The sequence below is a fragment of the Saccostrea echinata genome, unplaced genomic scaffold (assembly GCF_033153115.1).
Source record: "Saccostrea echinata isolate AGI-Se365-2 ecotype Australia unplaced genomic scaffold, CSIRO_AGI_Sech_v1 ptg000034l, whole genome shotgun sequence".
In the NCBI taxonomy this organism is placed as follows: Eukaryota; Metazoa; Mollusca; class Bivalvia; order Ostreida; family Ostreidae; genus Saccostrea; species Saccostrea echinata.
In genome coordinates, this window is record NW_026889783.1 from 4680277 (window position 1) to 4701152 (window position 20876).

The following is a 20876-nucleotide window of genomic DNA, read 5'->3' on the forward strand; positions in this document are numbered from 1 at the left end:
TAAGTTAAATCTTAAAACATGTGACAGCAAGTCAGGAGTAAGAAAGGGTGTATCAGTCTAAATTTTTTTTATTGAATTCTTCCTTTTGAATAAGTACATGTTATAAAAACAGGATAAAATACTATTTCAATCATGAAGAATTATAACTACTCTTGTTATGATTGTTCATGTGGAAACACAACAATGATAAAATTTCTTTTAATTAAATAATATTTTGTATTGATTTTAGGTGTGGTGTGATACTTCATTCTGTTCTGATGAAGACTTGCTGATTTACTTGTAAAACAAATTACAAAAATGGAGGAAGATTCCAGTCAGAAGAAACACAGAAAGCGACAGGCGGGTCCCAAGGCTGTAAAGAAAAAAGCCAAGAATAAACACCAGCAGAATTTAACTCCCCAACAGAGAAACCCCAAAGCCTTCTCTATTCAACATGCTCAGAAAACGGCCAGACTTATTAAGAGGTACGTACTGATTTCAGCCTTGTCATTGTTGACTTTTATCAGCGGCATATTTCTGTCCATTTTAACAGATGGATTGTTAGAAAATAAGACAATGAGATACTTGATTCAAGAATAGAGATACAACTAAGCTTTCATTGTAAATAACTTATAAAAAATCTTCATTGATTGTTAAGGCATATACTCTGAAGAAATCAACAGAATATAGAAGTGTTCAAATGGATACCTTTTTGAACTAAATTTATTTTTGTAAAGCTGTTATATTATCACATGACTTTAATATCAATTGAAATAACACAGTATATCCCATTCTGTATTGAATTTAGTTTGGTCACCTGATTTGATAGTCATGAATGCATATAATGTGTTCAGCTAAACAAATTTCAATATAGCAAGGCCATATCCTAATTCATATTTAAAAAAATACGTTTTTGAATATCTTGTAGTAGTTTCTGGAAAGTGATGCTGCCTTAAATAGAACTTGCATTTTATTATTTTGAATTTGAAGTTATAGGGCTCAAGTTGAAATATGTGTGACCTTTACCAAGTATTTTATTTATTTATTAAATAATGCTCTTGATTTAATGAAAGCAGCAGCATGTTTTATATACATTAAAAAAATGATCATGATCTAGTAAGTGTAGGTTCTTAACAAGGCACCTTGAAGAGAAACATACCAACCCTGTACACAAAAATAATATGGTAGAATAAATCCAATACCTTCTCTCAATAATAATTAATTAGTGGCAATAAACAAAAGTTACGCTTTGATGTTAATGGTCTTTTAAACATCTGTATATAATTTTTTTTTTTAATAGTAAAATGCATTTTCACTGTGAAAAAATTACCTGCCTCTCACTGCACATAAAATGCATTAAATTTTACCTTGATAATGTTATGTCAACAAGCGCATTGTGATCAGTGACTTATTCTTGCTGTATGGATTAAAATTTAAATAGTGACAAAAATGAATGCAGTGGTAAGTTTTGATGTAGTTTAGTTAATACTTTTATAAAGTTTTAAATCACAATTTTTTTAATTTTCTGGTATCATGAGGAATTGTTATTTTTGTAAGATAAGGTATCATTTTTAAACATTTATTAGGATATAATTACAGTTTGGTCACATGATCAAATCCCATAAAGCCCGAAGGGCAACTTGAAACTACGTTGAGCATATATGACTTAACAATAAATATGTGATCATGTGATAACAATAAATATGTGATCATGTGTACAGTATTATGGAAATCTTAAATTTTCACAAAAATATGAATCACATTACAGAACACAGGATATACAAACAAAGAAGCAGCACATTCCTGTGGTAGACAGGACACCACTGGAACCGCCGCCAATAGTGGTGGCCATCGTGGGCCCTCCTAAAGTGGGCAAGTCTACCCTGCTACAGTGCATTGTCAAAAACTTCACCAAACAGAGGCTGGCTAATGTCCAGGGACCGGTCACTGTTGTGTCTGGTAACTGTTTCTGATACTTAACATTTAACAGCTATAAAACATTGAGGATGTAATAAAATATTACTATTACAGTTAAAATTAAAAGAAGTGATTTTATGTTCTATAGAGGACTTTAAACTAGATCTGATAGAAAATGACTTGTATTCATTTGGAACATTCATTCTACAAACGATAAAACCTTCCATTAATGTATGTCATTGATTTCTTCAGGTAAGAGTAGACGACTGACTCTGATGGAATGTAATAATGATATCAACAGCATGATTGACCTGGCCAAAGTCGCAGATCTCGTAAGTGGGACAGATTTATTCAAAGAAATACATAACAAAGAACTCTGTGCACCCCAAAAGAGAATTCAGTAGCATTTCATTTTTAGTCCTACATGTAGTAAGTATAATTTTTCCTGTTGGGTTTCTACCTATAGGTATTACTGCTGGTTGATGCTAGTTTTGGTTTTGAAATGGAGACTTTTGAGTTCCTGAACATATGCCAAGTGCATGGCTTTCCTCGGATCATGGGGGTATTGACTCATCTCGATGCTTTCAAGGATAATAAGCAAATGAGGAAAACCAAAAAAAGATTGAAACATAGATTTTGGACTGAAGTTTACCAGGTAACATTGCAGTACAGATTGACTGGAGATCAAGTCTGTTATGTTTGCTCTTTGTTAAATGGTACACTGTTCAAGAAATCAGGCATAACTATTGTAGTTCCAGTGCAAAATGATTCATATGTTGTACTTAATGATAATTATCTTTTGTAGGGGGCCAAACTGTTCTATCTGTCAGGAATGGTTAACGAGGAATACCAGAAGACAGAAGTTCACAATCTGTGTCGCTTCATCTCGGTGATGAAGTTCCGCCCTCTACAGTGGAGACTTACTCATCCTTATGTCCTCGTTGACAGGTGCTCCTTTATTTCATATTACATGTGATGATAAAATACTGTTGATTAAGGTAGTTATTGGTGCTCCTTAGCTCTGAATGCAATGTGATTATAAAATATCGTTGATTGAGACAGTTTTAGGTGCTACAGTGGGATGATTAAGTACTGTTGAATGAGGCATTTTGGTGTCATTTGTTTTCTTGAATTGATTGAATACTGTGTGACAAATTTATGTAAAATAAGTACTTAGATACATTTATTTATGAAATATAAAGTTCTTTTGTGCCCCATATGTTAATGTAGAATGGAAGACATTACTGACCCTGAAGCAATTCGACAGAAACCAAAGTGTGACAGGAAGTTGTCTATGTACGGCTACGTTCGAGGGACTCACATAAAGAACCATTCTATGATCCACATACCAGGCAAGTGTCCTCACGAAAAGGTTAAAACAAGCAATTAAAGACCAATTCTATTGGGATATGTAACAATTGGGGAAACTAGTTACTAACATTTCACTCCCTTCTCTCATAAACTGTATGGATTTTACAGTGAAACATGTCTGCAGTATTCAAATAAAATCTGTCATAATAAAGTCAAATTTGTAAACAAATAGTGCACTATACAGTACTTAGTACTAATCAGAGGTAATAAGTACTTAATAGTACTTATCAGAGGTACACTGTACTTCATACCAATCAGAGGTACATAGTACTTAGTACTAATCAGAGGGATATAGTACTTAGAACTAATCAAAGTACTATATCCCTCTGATTAGTACTTGTACTAAGTACTGTGTATGTCTGATTAGTACTAAGTACTGTGTACCTCCGATTAGTACTATTAAGTACTTATTACCTCTGATTAGTACTTAGTACAGTGTACGTCTGATTAGTACTAAGTATTGTTCACTTCCATTAATCATTAGGTTGTGGTGACTACTCTATCAGCGACATGCAGAGTTTACCTGACCCCTGCCCAATGCCAGACAAAGAGAAGAAAAGAACACTCCATGTCAAGGAGAAATTGATCTATGCTCCGATGTCCGGGGTGGGAGGAGTTATATACGACAAAGATGCTGTGTACATAGACCTGGGTGGAAGTCACTCTCTCAAACAGAATGAAGAGGTACTAAAGAGGGGGAACAGATCTATAATATTCTGAATTCATGTTAAGAGAGGTGGCTTTCTTGAAAGTAAGGGGACATTAAATCTCATTTGTCTGTCAGTCTGTCTATCAGTAAGTCTAGCTGTACGTCTGTCAGTCTGTCACAAAAACTTTAATTTTGGTCATAACTTTTGAATGAGAAAAGATTGGGCTTTCATAATTTATTAGACTTGTATATTACCTGTGATGAGACCTTTTTGAACATACAATGATTTTTAACCCTGTGACCTTGACGTTTGACCTACTTTTCAAAAAAAATTATCATTGCTAATAACTTTTGATTGAGAAAAGATAGGATTTTCATATTTGACATATGCATTACCTTGACAAGATGTTTCTGAGCATGCTATGTTTTTTGACTCCTTGACCTTGACCTTCATGTTTGACCTAATTTTCAAAAATTTAACTTGCTGATTACATTTGAATGAGGTACAATAAGGCGTTCATATCTGACAAGTGCATTACCTGTGTCAAAATGTTTCTGAAATGTGCAATGATATTGGACCCCGAGACCTTGACCTTCAAGTTTGACCTAATTTCGAACATTTTATCAGTGTTGCTATTTTTTGGAGGAGTGAAGATAGGGCATTCATATTTGCCACCAGCATTACCTGTGACAAGCATTTCAAAATTGATTATTAATTTTTAACCCCATGACCTTGAAGTTTGACCTAATTAAAAAAAATAATAAACATTGGTGATAACTTTTGATTGAGAGAAAATATAGCATTTGCATTTATATGTGCATTACCTTTTCCAACACCTTTCCGATTGTACATGTTACTCTGGTTTTTGATATTTTTTCACATGTGCATTACTTGTGACAAGACCTTTCGCATTGTGTTATGATATTTGACCTCCTGACCTTCATCTTAAAGTTTGATGTAGTTTTGAGAAGCTATAATCTTTGCCATAACTGTTATTAATTCAATAATTTATATCTTTTTTGTATAATGTACAGACAAGACAGGACACACAAACAAAACAGTTACAATGTGCCATAAATAATGGCATCCCATCCACTAAGACACCGAAAGCAGGGGACCACAGGTCTTGGAATTTGCTTGTTAGTTTTAACATTTGATTTTTTTTTTTTTTTACAAAATTAACCATCTAGAGATTGAAATACAGGTACCTGAGAAAACTCCGTTAAGTGGACTAGCAAAAAAAAATCCTAGAGAAGATTTAGAGTCCAAGAAAGGTTTTGACAGAAGATTTTTAATATAGTGTTCCAGAATTTTTTTTGTTAGATGCAAGAGGTATATTATATATGTGGACTCTGCAATACTGTAAGTTGGGTTAGTTTTGCCGAATGATATTTTTACCCTTTCACACTTGCCTTAAATTTTGCTGGTTTTAAATTTATATACCCAGACACAGAAGTGTTAAACAGATAAGGCTGTCTTCTTTTAATTTGCCTCATTCTGAATTCACCCACTTGCAGCAAGGGGAGAAAGGGGCAAAAATTTCACAGTATACAGTATGTTTTCACATTTTATAGGGATTTCTTAGATATTCTAGATATTTATCTTGAAATTTAGTGCAATTAATGAAGGTCAACGTAGTCAATCATAATTTTACATACGTACATACCTGTAGTATAATATGTACTGGCAGAGACTGAGAATTTTGGTGTCCCCTGTAAATGTATCTGTATAACAAGGTTTCTCATCCCACTTTAAGGTTGTGTTCTTGATTTGTTGGCAGAAGCTATATAATGATTCTGTATTGTAACTCATTTTCAGGAACCTGAGGCTCCTATGAATGAATTGGTTGCCTCCCTCATGAATGTCAACAATCCATTGGATGAGAAAATGACCTCCAGTCACATGACTTTGTTCTCTAATGCTGCTCCTATCACAGACTTACAGTATGTTAGATTGCAGTCATCTTGATACTTAGATATTTTGATATTTAGATACGACCACAGGTTTTTTAAGATGTAAGAAAGAAATTTGTGTGATTTTTTTCAGAGAGGAGGATAATTCAGATGATGATGAAGGAATTTCAAGAGTCCGCAGATTGGCTGAGTTTGATCCTGAAACTGATCACAATCAGGGAAAGGTACACTTTGCAATGAAAAAAGCATGATCTTTTTAGAATGCTACATCATAGCACAAACTATAACCTTGAAGCTGTTTCATTTGTGGCTTTAGTGAAGTCATTATTATTTAGGGTCAAGAAAATGTAAAGGCATGCATGACAGATTGTAATAGCTAATGAAAAAGTCAGAATGGATAAGATTTTATTTTTTTAGCAGACAGAAGACTTGGTGTTTGATGACAGTGAAGAAGAAGAGGAGTCATTCAGTCTGTTTTCAAATTCTGTGAAAAAACAAAAGATGACAAAATCTAAACAATCAGAGAGGACTGATGAAAACGGAGAATCTGACCCCGGATCAGGTAGTGACTCTGACATGGAGGTTAATGAGGAGGAAATAGGAAATTCTCAAACAAGGGTGGAAGATAGCTCAGATTCTGAAGAGGAAGAAACTGTAAAGAAAAAACCTAAATTATCAAGGACTCCGGACAGTACAAAATCTGGTGGTTCTCTAAAAGTTTCTGGTGCTAGTGAGACTAAACATAAAAAGGAAAAAAGTAAAACATCCAGTAATAATTCACAAATTGGAAATGTTAATTATTCTGGAAGGTTATTGGTGGATAATGATAAGAATAATGAAAGGGAAGTTGATTCTGACAGTCCTGAGGATGATGAAGGCAGTGAAGAGGAGGAAGATGATGTTAAAGAAGAGGAAGGCAGTATTGAAGATGACTATGATGAAGGTACAGAGGAGGAAGAAAATGATGATGATGATGATAATGATGACGATGATGATGATGATGACGATGATGATGATGATAGCAGTGAGGATGGAGATGAAGAAGAGGGACATTTAAAATGGAAGACCAACATAGCTGCTGCAGCCGCGGAATCCTTCAGAAGGAGAAAGTCGGAGAGGATTAATTATAGGAAGCTTATTTATGGTAAAGGTGAGTGCCGTGAATGCCTTCAATGTGATTGGTGCCTTCAGCAGCAGTAAACATTTACTCTTGCTTGTTGAAGTAAATTTGACCCTGCTTTGTTATTTGTGTGTGTATGTGCTATGAAACATAAACTGTTTTCAAGGGAGAGAGGATATTTTAAGTATTAGAATCACTTGTAATCGTATAATTCAGTGATTTTCTGTTTAGTTGAGGAAGAGAAGGAGGAGGTGGAGGAAGAAGAGGAGGATTTAGGAGGATTATTCAAAGTCCTAAAGAAGAAAGAGGAGAAAGGAAATCCTAAATTGACAGCTAACATGACAGACAGTTCTAAGTGTGTGCCTGACAAACTACAGGACTGGGATATTGATGAGGTAGGTAATCATGCGACGGGGGGGGGGGGGGGGGGGGGGGGGAGGGGGGGTGATTGTGTTCCTGACAAACTGCAGGACTTGGAAATGGATGATGTAATCATGCCACTAACTTTGGGGGGGGGGGGGTACCCCAGGGTGAATTATAATATTGTTGTAAAATCATGTACATAGTGAAAACTACAAATCTAGGGGCTAGAACAATGTTATTTGTAAAGGGGAGTAGATTACCTTACCAGTTTTTGTAATCTCCTGAGTTGTCAAGTGGTAAGTACAATGTACAGTGATTTGCCTTCCAGGTGCAGGATTTGATCAGAGATTGCTTTGTGACAGGAGAATGGGAAAAGAGTGAGGATGCTCAGGCACTGCTTGACCAAGATGGTAAGGATACACAGTACACTTATGGTACCCAGTGGAAATATCAGCAATTTTTTTGTGATAAAAAATTTATTCTTAATCAGGGTGGCGATTCTTTGTAGTTTTTTACTATTATTGGACAATTGTCATTATGGTTTTTAACTACATATTGAGGACGATTAGATTTTCTACTTAGACTTGTCACGTGATTTTAGCACAGTCATATAATTGCATTATTGAGGTCACTGATAATCTTTAGTAGTGCAAGGGCATAACCAAGTTAAAATTCAAAGTTTAGTTCATAAATATTTTAAACATCCATTGTAGTTTGTGAAAAGTGCTGCGATTCTATACAGATTATACTATTTCATTGTTAAAATTATATTTGTATATATATATATGGCTGCATGCTGAATTTTTTCCTGGTCAACTTCCAATCATTAAATATAGAAATAATTAATTCATTATCAAGATTTCTCGAGGATCTCTGCATTTTTCAAATAGCTTAATATCTCTAAAGTTTATTTGTAAAAGCTTACTATGATCCATTGAGTGTATGCCCTTGCACCTGAACAATTTTTTAAGACCCTTACATGTACTTGCATACATATATACAACAATATCAATTAACTAGGAAATGTATGGAAAATATAAGAATAAAACCATAAAAAAGATATTGCATCCAAGTTAATGGCCTCTTAAATATCTGCAAATGATATTTTATTTAATTATAAAATTCATTTTTCGTTGTGAAAATATGTGATCTGCCTCGTTCATACAAACTGCGTCAAGTTTTACAAAATGACGTCACATAGACAAGTGCATTGCGATCAGTGATTTGTTTGTACCTTCCTATGTGGGATTTGACTAACTATAATACAGCAGATTTGTAGGAAGTTAAAAAATTGACAATATTTTACAGATGAACTGTATGGAGACTTTGAGGATCTAGAAACTGGAGAGGTTCACCATGGTGATGAAGATGAAGAAGATGATGAAGAGGATGATGATGATGATGATGATGGTATGAGGTGTATTTTTTGTTCTTATAATAGGAAGTTAAAGATCACAAAAATTTCCGACATTCACATTACTTTGTATCATCATTTGTCTTTTTCTGGAGATATGAAAATTTCTGTACATCTCTTTTCTTGAAAGAAAAATTGAAATGAAAAAGTTCTTTTGTCAGGAGACCCATCAAAAAAGAAAAAAACGAAAGCTCAGAAGACAGCAATCGAAAGAAGAATGGAAAAAAAAGAGAAGCTTAAGGAATTATTTGACAAAGAGTACGACATGAAGGCCGATAACCAGTTCTATGAGAACTGGAAACAGGAGAATGAGGAACAAGCCAAGGTTTGAGACTTACATGTAACATAAAAACAGAGAAGTGATAACAGAATGAAAGGAAAAAAATATATGTATCACATCCTTTCTGTACAAGTCATTCGTGTGAAATACTGTCCATATCTCAGGCTTATGAAAAAAAACTAAGTGTAAATGATTTGTTCTTGTGTAAAATCATTTCCAAAATGTACACAAAAATCCTGCTCTTAAAAATTGCTCTAAGAGAACAATAGAAATAACCATGATCCCATGTCTTCCAAGCCTGTAATTTCTTCATGTGGAAGGGTTTAACCTAGCATTAGAAGTATACAGAGCTGAGGAACCTGTGATTGGTCTATATAATTTTCTTATCATTTCAGTTGAATCGAGCGGAGTTTGAGACTATGGAGGACGGCCTACGTGTGGGGTATGAGGGGTTCAGGCCAGGAATGTATGTCAGGGTGGAATTAGAGAGACTCCCCTGTGAACTCACTGAGAACTTTGATGCTACATATCCCCTCATCCTTGGGGGACAACAGAGTGTGGAAGGGAACATAGGATATGTCCAGGTACTTGTGGATTGTAATGAATAATACATATGAGTAATCCTTTTTTTCAAGCTAAATTTCTTTGATATAAGACTTATTGATTTTAAATATAAAGTATTAGTAACAAGGTAATTTGATTCTCTATAATATTATTTGACCTGTATGTTTATAAACATGTTCTGTTTGGATTCATATGACCTGTATATTTATATCCCAATTCTATATAGACTTGTATGACCTGTATATTTATATACCTGTTTATTTAGACTCGTATGAAGAAGCATAGGTGGTACAAGAAGATTCTGAAGAGTAAAAATCCTCTAATTATCTCCCTTGGATGGCGGAGATTTCAGTCCATTCCTCTTTACTCAATACAGGACCACAACTTCAGAAATCGTCTCCTCAAGTACACCCCACAACATCTCCATTGTCATGCCTGCTTCTGGGGTAAGTAAAAAATTAACTCATCTGAAGCTAAATCTAAAATAGGATTCTCACAGAAATTTTCCCTCAGTAGTAGCTGTAATCACAATATAGCTTTGCATGTTTTTTTAACTCCTTCAAAACAATTTTTAGCTCACCTCGACGAAGTCGAGATGAGCTTATGCTATACCCCCGGCGTCGGCGTCGGTGTCGGCGTCGGCGTTAGCGTCGGCGTCCCAGGTTAAAGTTTTAGGAGCAAGTCCCATTCCCAAGTAACTATAAGCCCTACCTGGACCAAACTTGCATGGATGATGCATCTAGGGATGGACACTACCAAACTTGCTTCGGATGCTGGATCTGACCTAGACTTTCCAGATGAGTGACCAGGTTAAAGTTTTAGAAGCAGGTCCATTCCCAAGTAACTATAAGCCCTACCTGGATTAAAATTGCATGGATGATGCATCTAGGGATGGACACTACCACACTTGCTTCGGATGCTGGATCTGACCTAGATTTTCCGGATGAGTGACCAGGTTAAAGTTTTAGGAGCAGGTCCATTCCCAAGTAACTATAAGCCCTACCTGGACCAAACTTGCATGGATGATGCATGTAGGGATGGACACTACTACACTTGCTTGGATGCTGGATCTGACCTAGATTTTCCAGATGAGTGACCAGGTTAAAGTTTTAGGAGAGGTCCATTCCCAAGTAACTATAAGCCCTACCTGGACCAAACTTGCATGGATGATGCATCTAGGGATGGACACTACCAAACTTGCTTCGGATGCTGGATCTGACCTAGATTTTCCAGATGAGTGACCAGGTTAAAGTTTTAGGAGCAGGTCCATTCCCAAGTAACTGTAAGCCCTACCTGGACCAAACTTGCATGGATGATGCATCTAGGGATGGACACGACCAAACTTGCTTCGGATGCTGAATCAGACCTAGATTTTCCAGATGAGTGACCAAATTAAAGTTTTAGGAGCAGGTCCATTCCTAAGTAACTATAAGCCCTACCTTGATCAAACTTGCATGGATGATGCATCTAGGGATGGACACTACCACACTTGCTTCGAATGCTGGATCTGACCTACATTTTCCACATGTGAGACCAGGTATAGATTTAGGAGTAGTCCCATTCCCAAGTAACTATAAGCCCTACCTCGACCAAACTTTCATGGATGATGCATCTAGGGATGTACACTAACCAACCTGCTTCGAATGCTGGATCTGACCTAGATTTTCCACATGAGTGAATTTTAGCCATATTTTAACCAAATTAGCATGGATGTTGTATCTAGGGATGGACACTTCCAGACTTGCTTTGGATTCTGAATCTGACGTACATTTTCCAGATGAGTGACCAGGGTAATTTTTTTTGAGTAGCTATATAATATTATGATTAAACTTGCATAGATGGTGCATCTAAGGATGAAAACTTCCAGACTTGCTTTGGATGTTGGAACTGACCAAAATTTTCTTGATTACTAAACAGGTCAAAAGTTTTTTGAGCAGGTCTATAATTAAATCAAACTTGCATGGATATTGATCTTGGGATGTACCCTAACTAGATAAAAAATATGATGTGAAATTTGCTTTACATGTAGATAACATTCATCGAGGTGAGCTTCGTAATCTTTGATTACCTATGTTTTGAATATACAGTGAATTTTATTTTATTTTTTGAGGGGAGGGGATGTAAAACAATTTGAAATACTCAAAATGTTCCTAAACTACAGGTATGTTTGATATTTTTGCAATATGAATTGAAACTTGGAAAGTATGCAGATGAAATTTGTGAAATGTACCTATATGCACTGTGAAGAAAGCTAAACCTGTTTTGTCAGAAGCTACTTTATGTAAAATAAAGTATTTACCCATTTGAATTTATATCATTTTTCCAAATCATAAAAACTCTAGAACTTTTCTGAATCCCAGTAAAATACTTGTTACTTGAAGTTTTACCACTGTAAAACAGAGTAGGTCCCATAACACCACAATGAATTACTTGTTTGTTATTTGTAGGTCCTATTACCACAATAAATTACTGGTCTGTTATTTGTAGGTCCTTAAACACCACACTAAATTACTGGTTTGTTATTTGTAGGTCCTATAACACCACAATAAATAAATTACTGGTCTGTTATTTGTAGGTCCTAAAACACCTCAATAAATTACTGGTCTGTTATTTGTAGGTCCTACAACACTACAATAAATTACTGGTCTGTTATTTGAAGGTCCTATAACACCACAATAAATTACTGGTCTGTTATTTGTAGATCCTATAACACCACAATAAATAACTTGTTTGTTATTTGTAGATCCTATAACACCACAATAAATTACTGGTTTATTATTTGTAGGTCCTATAACACCACAATAAATTACTGGTTTATTATTTGTAGGTCCTATAACACCACAATAAATTACTGGTTTGTTAGTTGTAGGTCCTATAACACCGCAATAAATAACTTGTTTGTTATTTGTAGGTCCTATAACACCACAATAAATTACTGGTCTGTTATTTGTAGGTCCTATAACACCACAATAAATTACTGGTCTATTATTTGTAGGTCCTATAACACCACATTAAATTACTGGTTTGTTATTTGTAGGTCCTACAGTGTATAACACCTCAATAAATTACTGGTTTGTTATTTGTAGGTCCTATAACACCTCAATAAATTACTGGTTTGTTATTTGTAGGTCTTATAACATCACAATAAATTACTGGTTTGTTATTTGTTTGTTTGAATGTTGTTTAGCGTCCCTCTTGAGAATTTTTCACTCAAATGGAGACGCCACCACTTACCAGTGGAGAGCTGCAAATTTTCTCCTATACTCGGCACTTACGGCCATAGAGCATTGAGGGATCTTTTTCGTGCCAGCACGTACTGCGACACGGGACCTCGGTTTATACGTTCTCATCTGAAAGACCAGTCTCCATGTCCCACAGTGGGATTCAAACCCGCGACGTAAGGATCAACTCCTTACGCCGCGACTCTAGAACAGACGCTCTGAATCCCAGTAAAATACTTGTTACTTGAAGTTTTACCACTGTAAAACAGAGTAGGTCCCATAACACCACAATGAATTACTTGTTTGTTATTTGTAGGTCCTACAACACCACAATAAATTACTGGTTTGTTAGTTGTAGGTCTTATAACACCACAATAAATTACTGGTCTGTTATTGTAGGTCCTATAACACCACAATAAATAACTCGTTTGTTATTTGTAGGTCCTATAACAGCACAATAAATTACTGGTCTGTTATTGTAGGTCCTATAACACCACAATAAATAACTCGTTTGTTATTTGTAGGTCCTATAACAGCACAATAAATTACTGGTTTGTTATTTGTAGGTCCTATAACATCACAATAAATTACTGGTTTGTTATTTGTAGGTCTTATAACATCACAATAAATTACTGGTTTGTTATTTGTAGGTCCTATAACATCACAATATATTACTTGTTTGTTATTATAGGTCCTATAACACCACAGGGCACAGGATTACTGGCTGTAGAGTGTGTGGCTGGGAAAGAGGTGGGCTTACTTACGAACAAAAACTACTAAGTTGTATAAACAACTTTTTTATGTTTTAAACATATTTGTAAATTTCATCAATTTTAGGGGTGAAATAAATGTTTATGGAGCTATATTATTTATTAGGTACATGTACATATAAACTACATGTACACATACAATGTTTATATACAATATAGCTTTAGGAATCCTGTCTTTTGATAAACTTGGTACAATTTGGCGTTAGGATTGCTGCCTGTTTTACATAGGTACAAACACATGTATAAACTGTTTACAGCCTGGCTTAAGAATTCCTACCTTTTTAAATAGGTTCTTATACATGTCTTGTAAATCATTTACTGCCCTTGTTTAGGATTGCTACATTTTGAAATAGGTACTCATACATGTTTATAAACTATTTACAGCCTGGCTTTAGGATTGCTGCCACAGGTGTGGTTTTGGAGCTTGATAAATCAATACAGATTGTCAAGAAATTGAAACTTACAGGCACTCCTTACAAAATCTACAAGAAAACAGCATTCATTAAGGTAAGGCTCAGGTGTTCTACCTGTCAAAAGAGTAAGTTTTACTATGTTTTAGCACTGGTTGAAAATTGTAGACGTGCAGTAAATTGTTGTCAGCCTTTCAATATTTAAGGTGTAGAAATGATAAATGCTCTGTCCTCTTTTTTTTCCACCTGAGCATTCTTGGGTAATGAGGATTTTTTAAATGAAAGAATGCCCACTCCCAATTTAAAGAAAAAATGAAACCATGTTTTGGCTTTATTTTTCCAAAAATTAATGAAAACTTGTTTACAAAAACAGTTTTTGAAAAGAAAATTCTTTTGTTTTTAAAATAAGCAGGTCTATACATGTACCTGTTTACAAAAAAGTAGTTTTTAAAAAAAAAAAATTGTTTTTAAAATTAGTAGGTTTATAGAGATTTTTAGAGAAATGTGTTTGTTTCCTCATGTAGACTTTGTGGATTGGTAGGCTGTGATAATATGTTCCTGTTGGTAAAAATCGGAGGGATTTACTTGATTAAATTTCATAAGTATTGTGGATATCAGTTGTTGAATAAAGCAAAGTTTTATACCACACGGTTATTTTCAAATGTGCTTTATACAATTTGTTAAAATAGTCAGCAAAAAATCAGCAAGCATTGCAAATTTTATTAAAAATTTTTACTTGTTGGATAAAAATACAGTAATACAAAATTATTAAAAAAAAGTTTTATGTAATTTCTTAGGGTATGTTTAACTCTATTCTGGAAGTGACAAAGTTTGAAGGAGCTAAGATTCGGACAGTGAGTGGTATCCGAGGACAAGTGAAGAAAGCACTGAGGAATCCAGAAGGAGCATTTAGGGCCACATTTGAGGACAAGATTCTCCTTAGTGGTATAGAACAATTATGTGATTAAGTCCAAATCAAAAGAAAGCTTGTGAAAACAGGGAAAAATAAGAAGCAGCTGATTCAAAATCTTATTGAATTTTGCAAGCATTAAAAATCTGAGTATTACAACAGTTATTCATTTAGGCATTGAATATTTAATCCAAGTATATATAAAAAGTCAATTTTTTAAGGTTTTACCAAAGGTCAACATGCCCAGAAATTTATTTTTACAACAGCTCCAAAACTATGTGATTTATAAAGTCAAAACTTTTACAGTTTATAAATATATCATTGATTAACAGATAGAAAGTATCACTTGAAAACAAATATACAAAAAAATATATTTTTTGAGAAAAAACAATTTTAAAAAATTTGCATATTTTTAAAAAATGCACCTGCTTAATTCTGTACTTTTAGTGAAAACCATCATTGAAGAAATAATATATGTTTATCAATGAAGGGCAAGTTGGACGTGAATGGTCTCTGAAAGGCTGTTATTGATAGCATGACATGTATAAAGACAAGACCCCTTTAAAATCCGCCATTTGCAATGTACTTTCAGTTTCAAATCTTAACATTTGGACAAAATAAACAGAGAAAACAACTTTCCAGAGGCTATCGAAGTCCAACTTGCCTTTCATTGATAAACGTATATTGTTTCTGCAATGCTGGCTTTCACTAAAATTACTGAATTAATTAGGTGTATTTTTTAAAAATATATGCATTTTTTAAAAAAGAATTTTTCTCGATAAATACTTTCTTTAAGTATTTGTTATCAAGTGATACTTTCTATATGTTAATCAATGATATATTTATAAACTGTAAAAGTTTGAACTTTATAAACCACATGGTTTTCGAGCTATTGTAAAAATAAATTTTTGGACACGTTGACCTTTGGCAAAACCTTAAGTGAATTCTTTTTGCAATGTTAAATTTATTTTTTACACTTTACAGATATTGTGTTCATGAGGACTTGGTACCCTGTTGAGGTACCTCAGTTTTATGCCACTGTGACCTCCCTGTTGTTACCCCCAGCAGAAAAGGCAGGCTGGGTGGGAATGAAAACTCTGGGACAGTTGAAGCGAGAGAAAAGTATAGCAGCCCCAGTGAGGGAGGATTCATTATATAAGGTCTTATATATATATATATATACTTAGAGTTAAGTATAGCAACCCTTGTTAGGGAGGATTCATTGTACAGGGTCTGTAATATATACATGCATATACTCAGAGAAGTATAACAGCCCTGGTTATGGAGGATACATTGTATAAGGTTTGTAATATATATATATATATAGAGAGAGAAGAGAGAGAAAAGTATAGCAGGGAGGATTCATTGCACAAGGTCTGTAATATAAATGTTGCATCTCTAGTGAGGGAGAATTCATTGTACAAGGTCTATGATGTACATACATAATTATAAATATATATACTCAGAGAGAAATAAACCAGGCTCATTGAGGGAGAATTCATTGTGTAAAATCTGTGATATACATACATATAATTTTATGATATAGTAGTATACTTAAGTAGTGAGAAATATAGCAGGCTCATTGAGGGTGGATTTATTGTACAAAGTCTGTACATATATTTACAAGTTGAGCTTCAGATGTCTCTTTTAGGGTATCTGTTAGATACATGCATGATAATTTTTCCAATCCAATTCAGGTTTAAAAATTCAATTATTATCCATGATTATGGTCCTTTGAACATTATTTATTATATTATGTTATATTATTATACAATAAATATAGGATCTCCCATGATTTGTAGTTGGATATGATTTTTATCCAACGAGTTGTGTGTTTTTTATCCCCGAGCCTTGGCGAGGGGATAAAAACACACAACGAGTTGGATAAAAGTCATATCCAACTACAAATCATGGGAGATTCTTTTTATCCCATGTTTAATACTTCACAACCAATGTTTTACACTGTTTTATATGTAGGACACCACTTTATTTTATTTCATCACGCTAACGCTAAAACCATTGTGACGTCACAACTGCACTTAACTGTGGAATATGAAAAAATTATCCAATGAGTCATATCCACGGGATAAAGGGGTAAACATGGGATAAATATTAATTATATTATTTTGCAGCCTGTTGAAAGAAAAAAGAGATACGAGCCAAAACTGAAAATACCCAAGGAACTCCAGAAGATGTTGCCTTTTAAGGACACACCAAAGTCTGTAAAAGAGAAAGAGGACCCATACAAAAGAGTGGCTGTCATTTTAGAGCCACATGAAGCAAAGGTAAGCTATTCAGATCATGTGATCAATTGTGAATGGGATTTGGAATTGCTTGATACAACATTGATGAAACGTTTAACATATAGATTTATCTTCCTTCTGAAACAATATCCGTTTGTATTGCCCTAAAAAAATTTAGTAAAGTTTAATGTGTTTTAATACTAAGTAATTAAACATGTATTAAATATTTGAGATTAAAAAAATCAACCGGTATTTCCAAGGAACACAAAATATGATTCTTAAGAATAGTATTTTGACCCACAGTTCATAAATCCATTATTTATCCTTGAAACTACACTTTCTATCAAAATGTTAATACATATGGAATTGATACTCTTAATAGATACATGTATTTTTTTTTATTTTCAATAATATTTTTAGCTCACCTGAGCCGAAGGCTCAAGTGAGCTTTTCTGATCACATTTTGTCCGTCGTCCGTCCGTCCGTCTGTCTGTCCGTCCGTCTGTAAACTTTTCACATTTTTGACTTCTTCTCAAAAACCACTGGGCCAATTTTGACCAAACTTGGTACAAAGCATCCTTGGGTGAAGGGGAATTTAAATTGTTAAAATGAAGGGCCAAGTCCCCTCACAAGGGGAGATAATCAAGAGAAGACAAAAATAGGGTGGGGTCATTAAAAAATCTTCTTCTCAAGAACCACAGGGCCAGTAAAGCTGAAACTTATATGGAAGCATCCTGGGGTAGTGTAGATTCTAAATTGTTCAAATCATGACCCCCGGGGGTAGGGCGGGGCCACAATAGGGAATCAATGTTTTACATAGAAATATATAGGAAAAATCTTTAAAAATCTTCTTCTCAAGAACCACTGGGCCAGAAAAGCTGAAACTTAAGTGGAAGCATCCTGGGATAGTGTAGATTCTAAATTGTAAAAATCATGACCCCCGGGGGTAGGGCGGGGCCACAATAGGGAATCCAAGTTTTACATTGAAATATATAGGAAAAATCTTTAAAAATCTTCTTCTCAAGAACCACTGGGCCAGAAAAGCTGAAACTTATGTGGAAGCATCCTGGGGTAGTGTAGATTCTAAATTGTTCAAATCATGACCCCGGGGGTAGGGCGGGGCCACAATAGGAAATACAAGTTTTACATTGAAATATATAGGAAAAATCTTTAAAAAATTTCTTCTCAAGAACCACTGGGCCAGAAAAGCTGAAACTTAAGTGGAAGCATCCTGGGATAGTGTAGATTCTAAATTGTAAAAATCATGACCCCCGGGGGAAGGGCGGGGCCACAATAGGGAATCCAAGTTTTACATTGAAATATATAGGAAAAACCTTTAAAAATCTTCTTCTCAAGAACCACTGGGCCAGAAAAACTGAAACTTATGTGGAAGCATCCTGGGGTAGTGTAGATTCTAAATTGTTCAAATCATGACCCCGGGGGTAGGGCGGGGCCACAATAGGAAATACAAGTTTTACATTGAAATATATAGGAAAAATCTTTAAAAAATTTCTTCTCAAGAACCACTGGGCCAGAAAAGCTGAAACTTATGTGGAAGCATCCTGGGGTAGTGTAGATTCTAAATTGTTTAAATCATGACCCCCGGGGGTAGGGCGGGGCCACAATAGGGAATCCAAGTTTTACATTGAAATATGTATAGGAAAAATCTTTAAAAATCTTCTTCTCAAGAACCACTGGGCCAGAAAAGCTGAAACTTATGTGGAAGCATCCTGGGGTAGTGTAGATTCTAAATTGTTCAAATCATGACCCCTGGGGGTAGGGCGGGGCCACAATAGGAAATACAAGTTTTACATTGAAATATATAGGAAAAATCTTTAAAAATCTTCTTCTCAAGAACCACTGGGCCAGAAAAGCTGAAACTTATGTGGAAGCATCCTGGGGTAGTGTAGATTCTAAATTGTTCAAATCATGGCCCCCGGGGGTAGGGCGGGGCCACAATAGGAAATACAAGTCTTACATTGAAATATATAGGAAAAATCTTTAAAAATCTTCTTCTCAAGAACCACTGGGCCAGAAAAGCTGAAACTTATGTGGAAGCATCCTCAAGTAGTGTACACTCTAAATTGTTCAAATCATGACCCAGGGGATAGGGCGGGGCCACAATAGGGGGAATCCCAAGTTTTACATTGAAATATATAGGAAAAATCTTTAAAAATCTTCTCAAGAACCACTGGACCAGAAAAACTGAAACTTATGTGGAAGCATCCTGGGGTAGTGTAGATTCTAAATTGTTCAAATCATGGCCCCTGGGGGAGGGTGGGGCCACAATAGGTATTACAAGGGGGGAGTCTGGTAATGAACAGCATGGCCAAAGTTACTCAGGTGAGCGATGTGGCCCATGGGCCTCTTGTTTTTTTATATTTTTATCTCAAGTAAGGTCTATATATATGCACAAATAACTAAGAAAGACATCGGTATTATTCTGCATGTAAATCATGTTAGTGCCATTTACACCATACCTATAACCACTATTAAGGCTTTCTTGTCTATTGTCAATTCCATAAGGCAGGTTTAAATGTCAAAGTGCTTCTGGCAAAAGTCCATTACCAACATAAACCATTATTATTTATTTCACAGATCTTCAAAAAAAAAATATTGAATTTTCAAAATGTCACAAAAAGTTGTTGCACTCCTGACATTTTTGGCATCATTTTTGGGCATAACTTTTTTGTGAATTGAGATATCAATGAGATATTTGGCAGGTATTTAGACACTATCTAAAGACATATGCTGAGACATAGAAATTTATTCCCATTTCCTGTATTTTTAGTGCAAATTGATAAATATGTGTTTGGTCATTTTTTTTAAATTCATCCTATAGTAACACTTGCACGTCATATTCAGAGAAGAATTCTAGTAGTGAATTTCCATTCATCTATCCTGAAAATCAGGAGCAATATACAATAAAGTGTTACGTCTTTACATTTTATTTTAGGTTAACAAACTGATGAAGATGGTTAAGAATCTCTATCAACACAAAATGAGGTCGGACCGAATGAGAATGAGAGAAAGGGTTGCTAAACACCAGAAAGAAATAGAAAGGATCGGAGCAATCAAGTCTAGAAAACAAAAACAAGTCAAGAAAGACATCTACAGGGCACTGGGCAAATTAGAGAAACAGAAGAACAAATACAAAAAGGACTGAGGAATACTTCATAGGACATAAGACAAGCCTTTTGTTAAGGGAAGAGGAAAAGTTGCCACTGCATTCAGTCACAATCTGAGATTGATGATGGATACCAGTACACATGTACCTGAAGAGAACAGGAATATGAATTAAACTTTGTGACTTAAAATGCACTAAAAATACAATGAAATTCTTGATGCAGGGGGCATATAACAACAGAAACAAATCAACAAGAGTACTTCGTTAGCTAATTTTGACAATGTGTTTAGAGACTTGAAATATCTATAATGCAAAGATAAACAGGCATAAAACATGAATGAAGATCTAGGTATTTTTGTTTTTCATCCATCATAAAAATAAATATATAATTTTTTATTTAACAAGTTGTGTGTTTTTATCACCAAGCCTTGGCAAGCCACAGTAATGTTTGATGGGAAGATACGATGTGATAACTCAGTCTTGTTTGATGGGAAGATATGATGTGATAACTCAGTGTTGTTTGATAGGAAGATATGACTTGATAACTCGCAGTCATGTCTGACAGTGATTTGACAAGCAGAGAATTTATCCTATAGACCTGACAGTGATTTGAAGAGCAGTTTC

The 20876-nt window shown here is 34.8% G+C and overlaps 1 protein-coding gene across 2 annotated transcripts; it reads left to right on the forward strand.

Moving 5' to 3' along the window:
* The first annotated feature begins 230 nt into the window (after positions 1-230).
* LOC133199601 (ribosome biogenesis protein BMS1 homolog) lies at positions 231-20618 on the forward strand. 2 transcript variants are annotated; one of them, XM_061335439.1, is made up of 22 exons: positions 231-464; positions 1748-1938; positions 2149-2228; positions 2363-2551; positions 2702-2844; positions 3127-3248; positions 3752-3951; positions 5736-5860; positions 5964-6054; positions 6248-6980; positions 7182-7345; positions 7642-7723; positions 8622-8723; positions 8889-9052; positions 9403-9591; positions 9837-10017; positions 13484-13542; positions 13947-14069; positions 14770-14917; positions 15867-16042; positions 17015-17167; positions 20082-20618. In XM_061335439.1, the coding sequence occupies exons 1-22, from the start codon at positions 298-300 to the stop codon at positions 20289-20291; spliced, it is 3792 nt and encodes a 1263-aa protein (XP_061191423.1). In that variant the 5' UTR covers positions 231-297; the 3' UTR covers positions 20292-20618. The 2 variants fall into 2 exon arrangements, with proteins under 2 accessions (XP_061191423.1, XP_061191424.1); XM_061335440.1 differs by having other exon boundaries at positions 8892-9052.
* Positions 20619-20876: the final 258 nt, after the last annotated feature.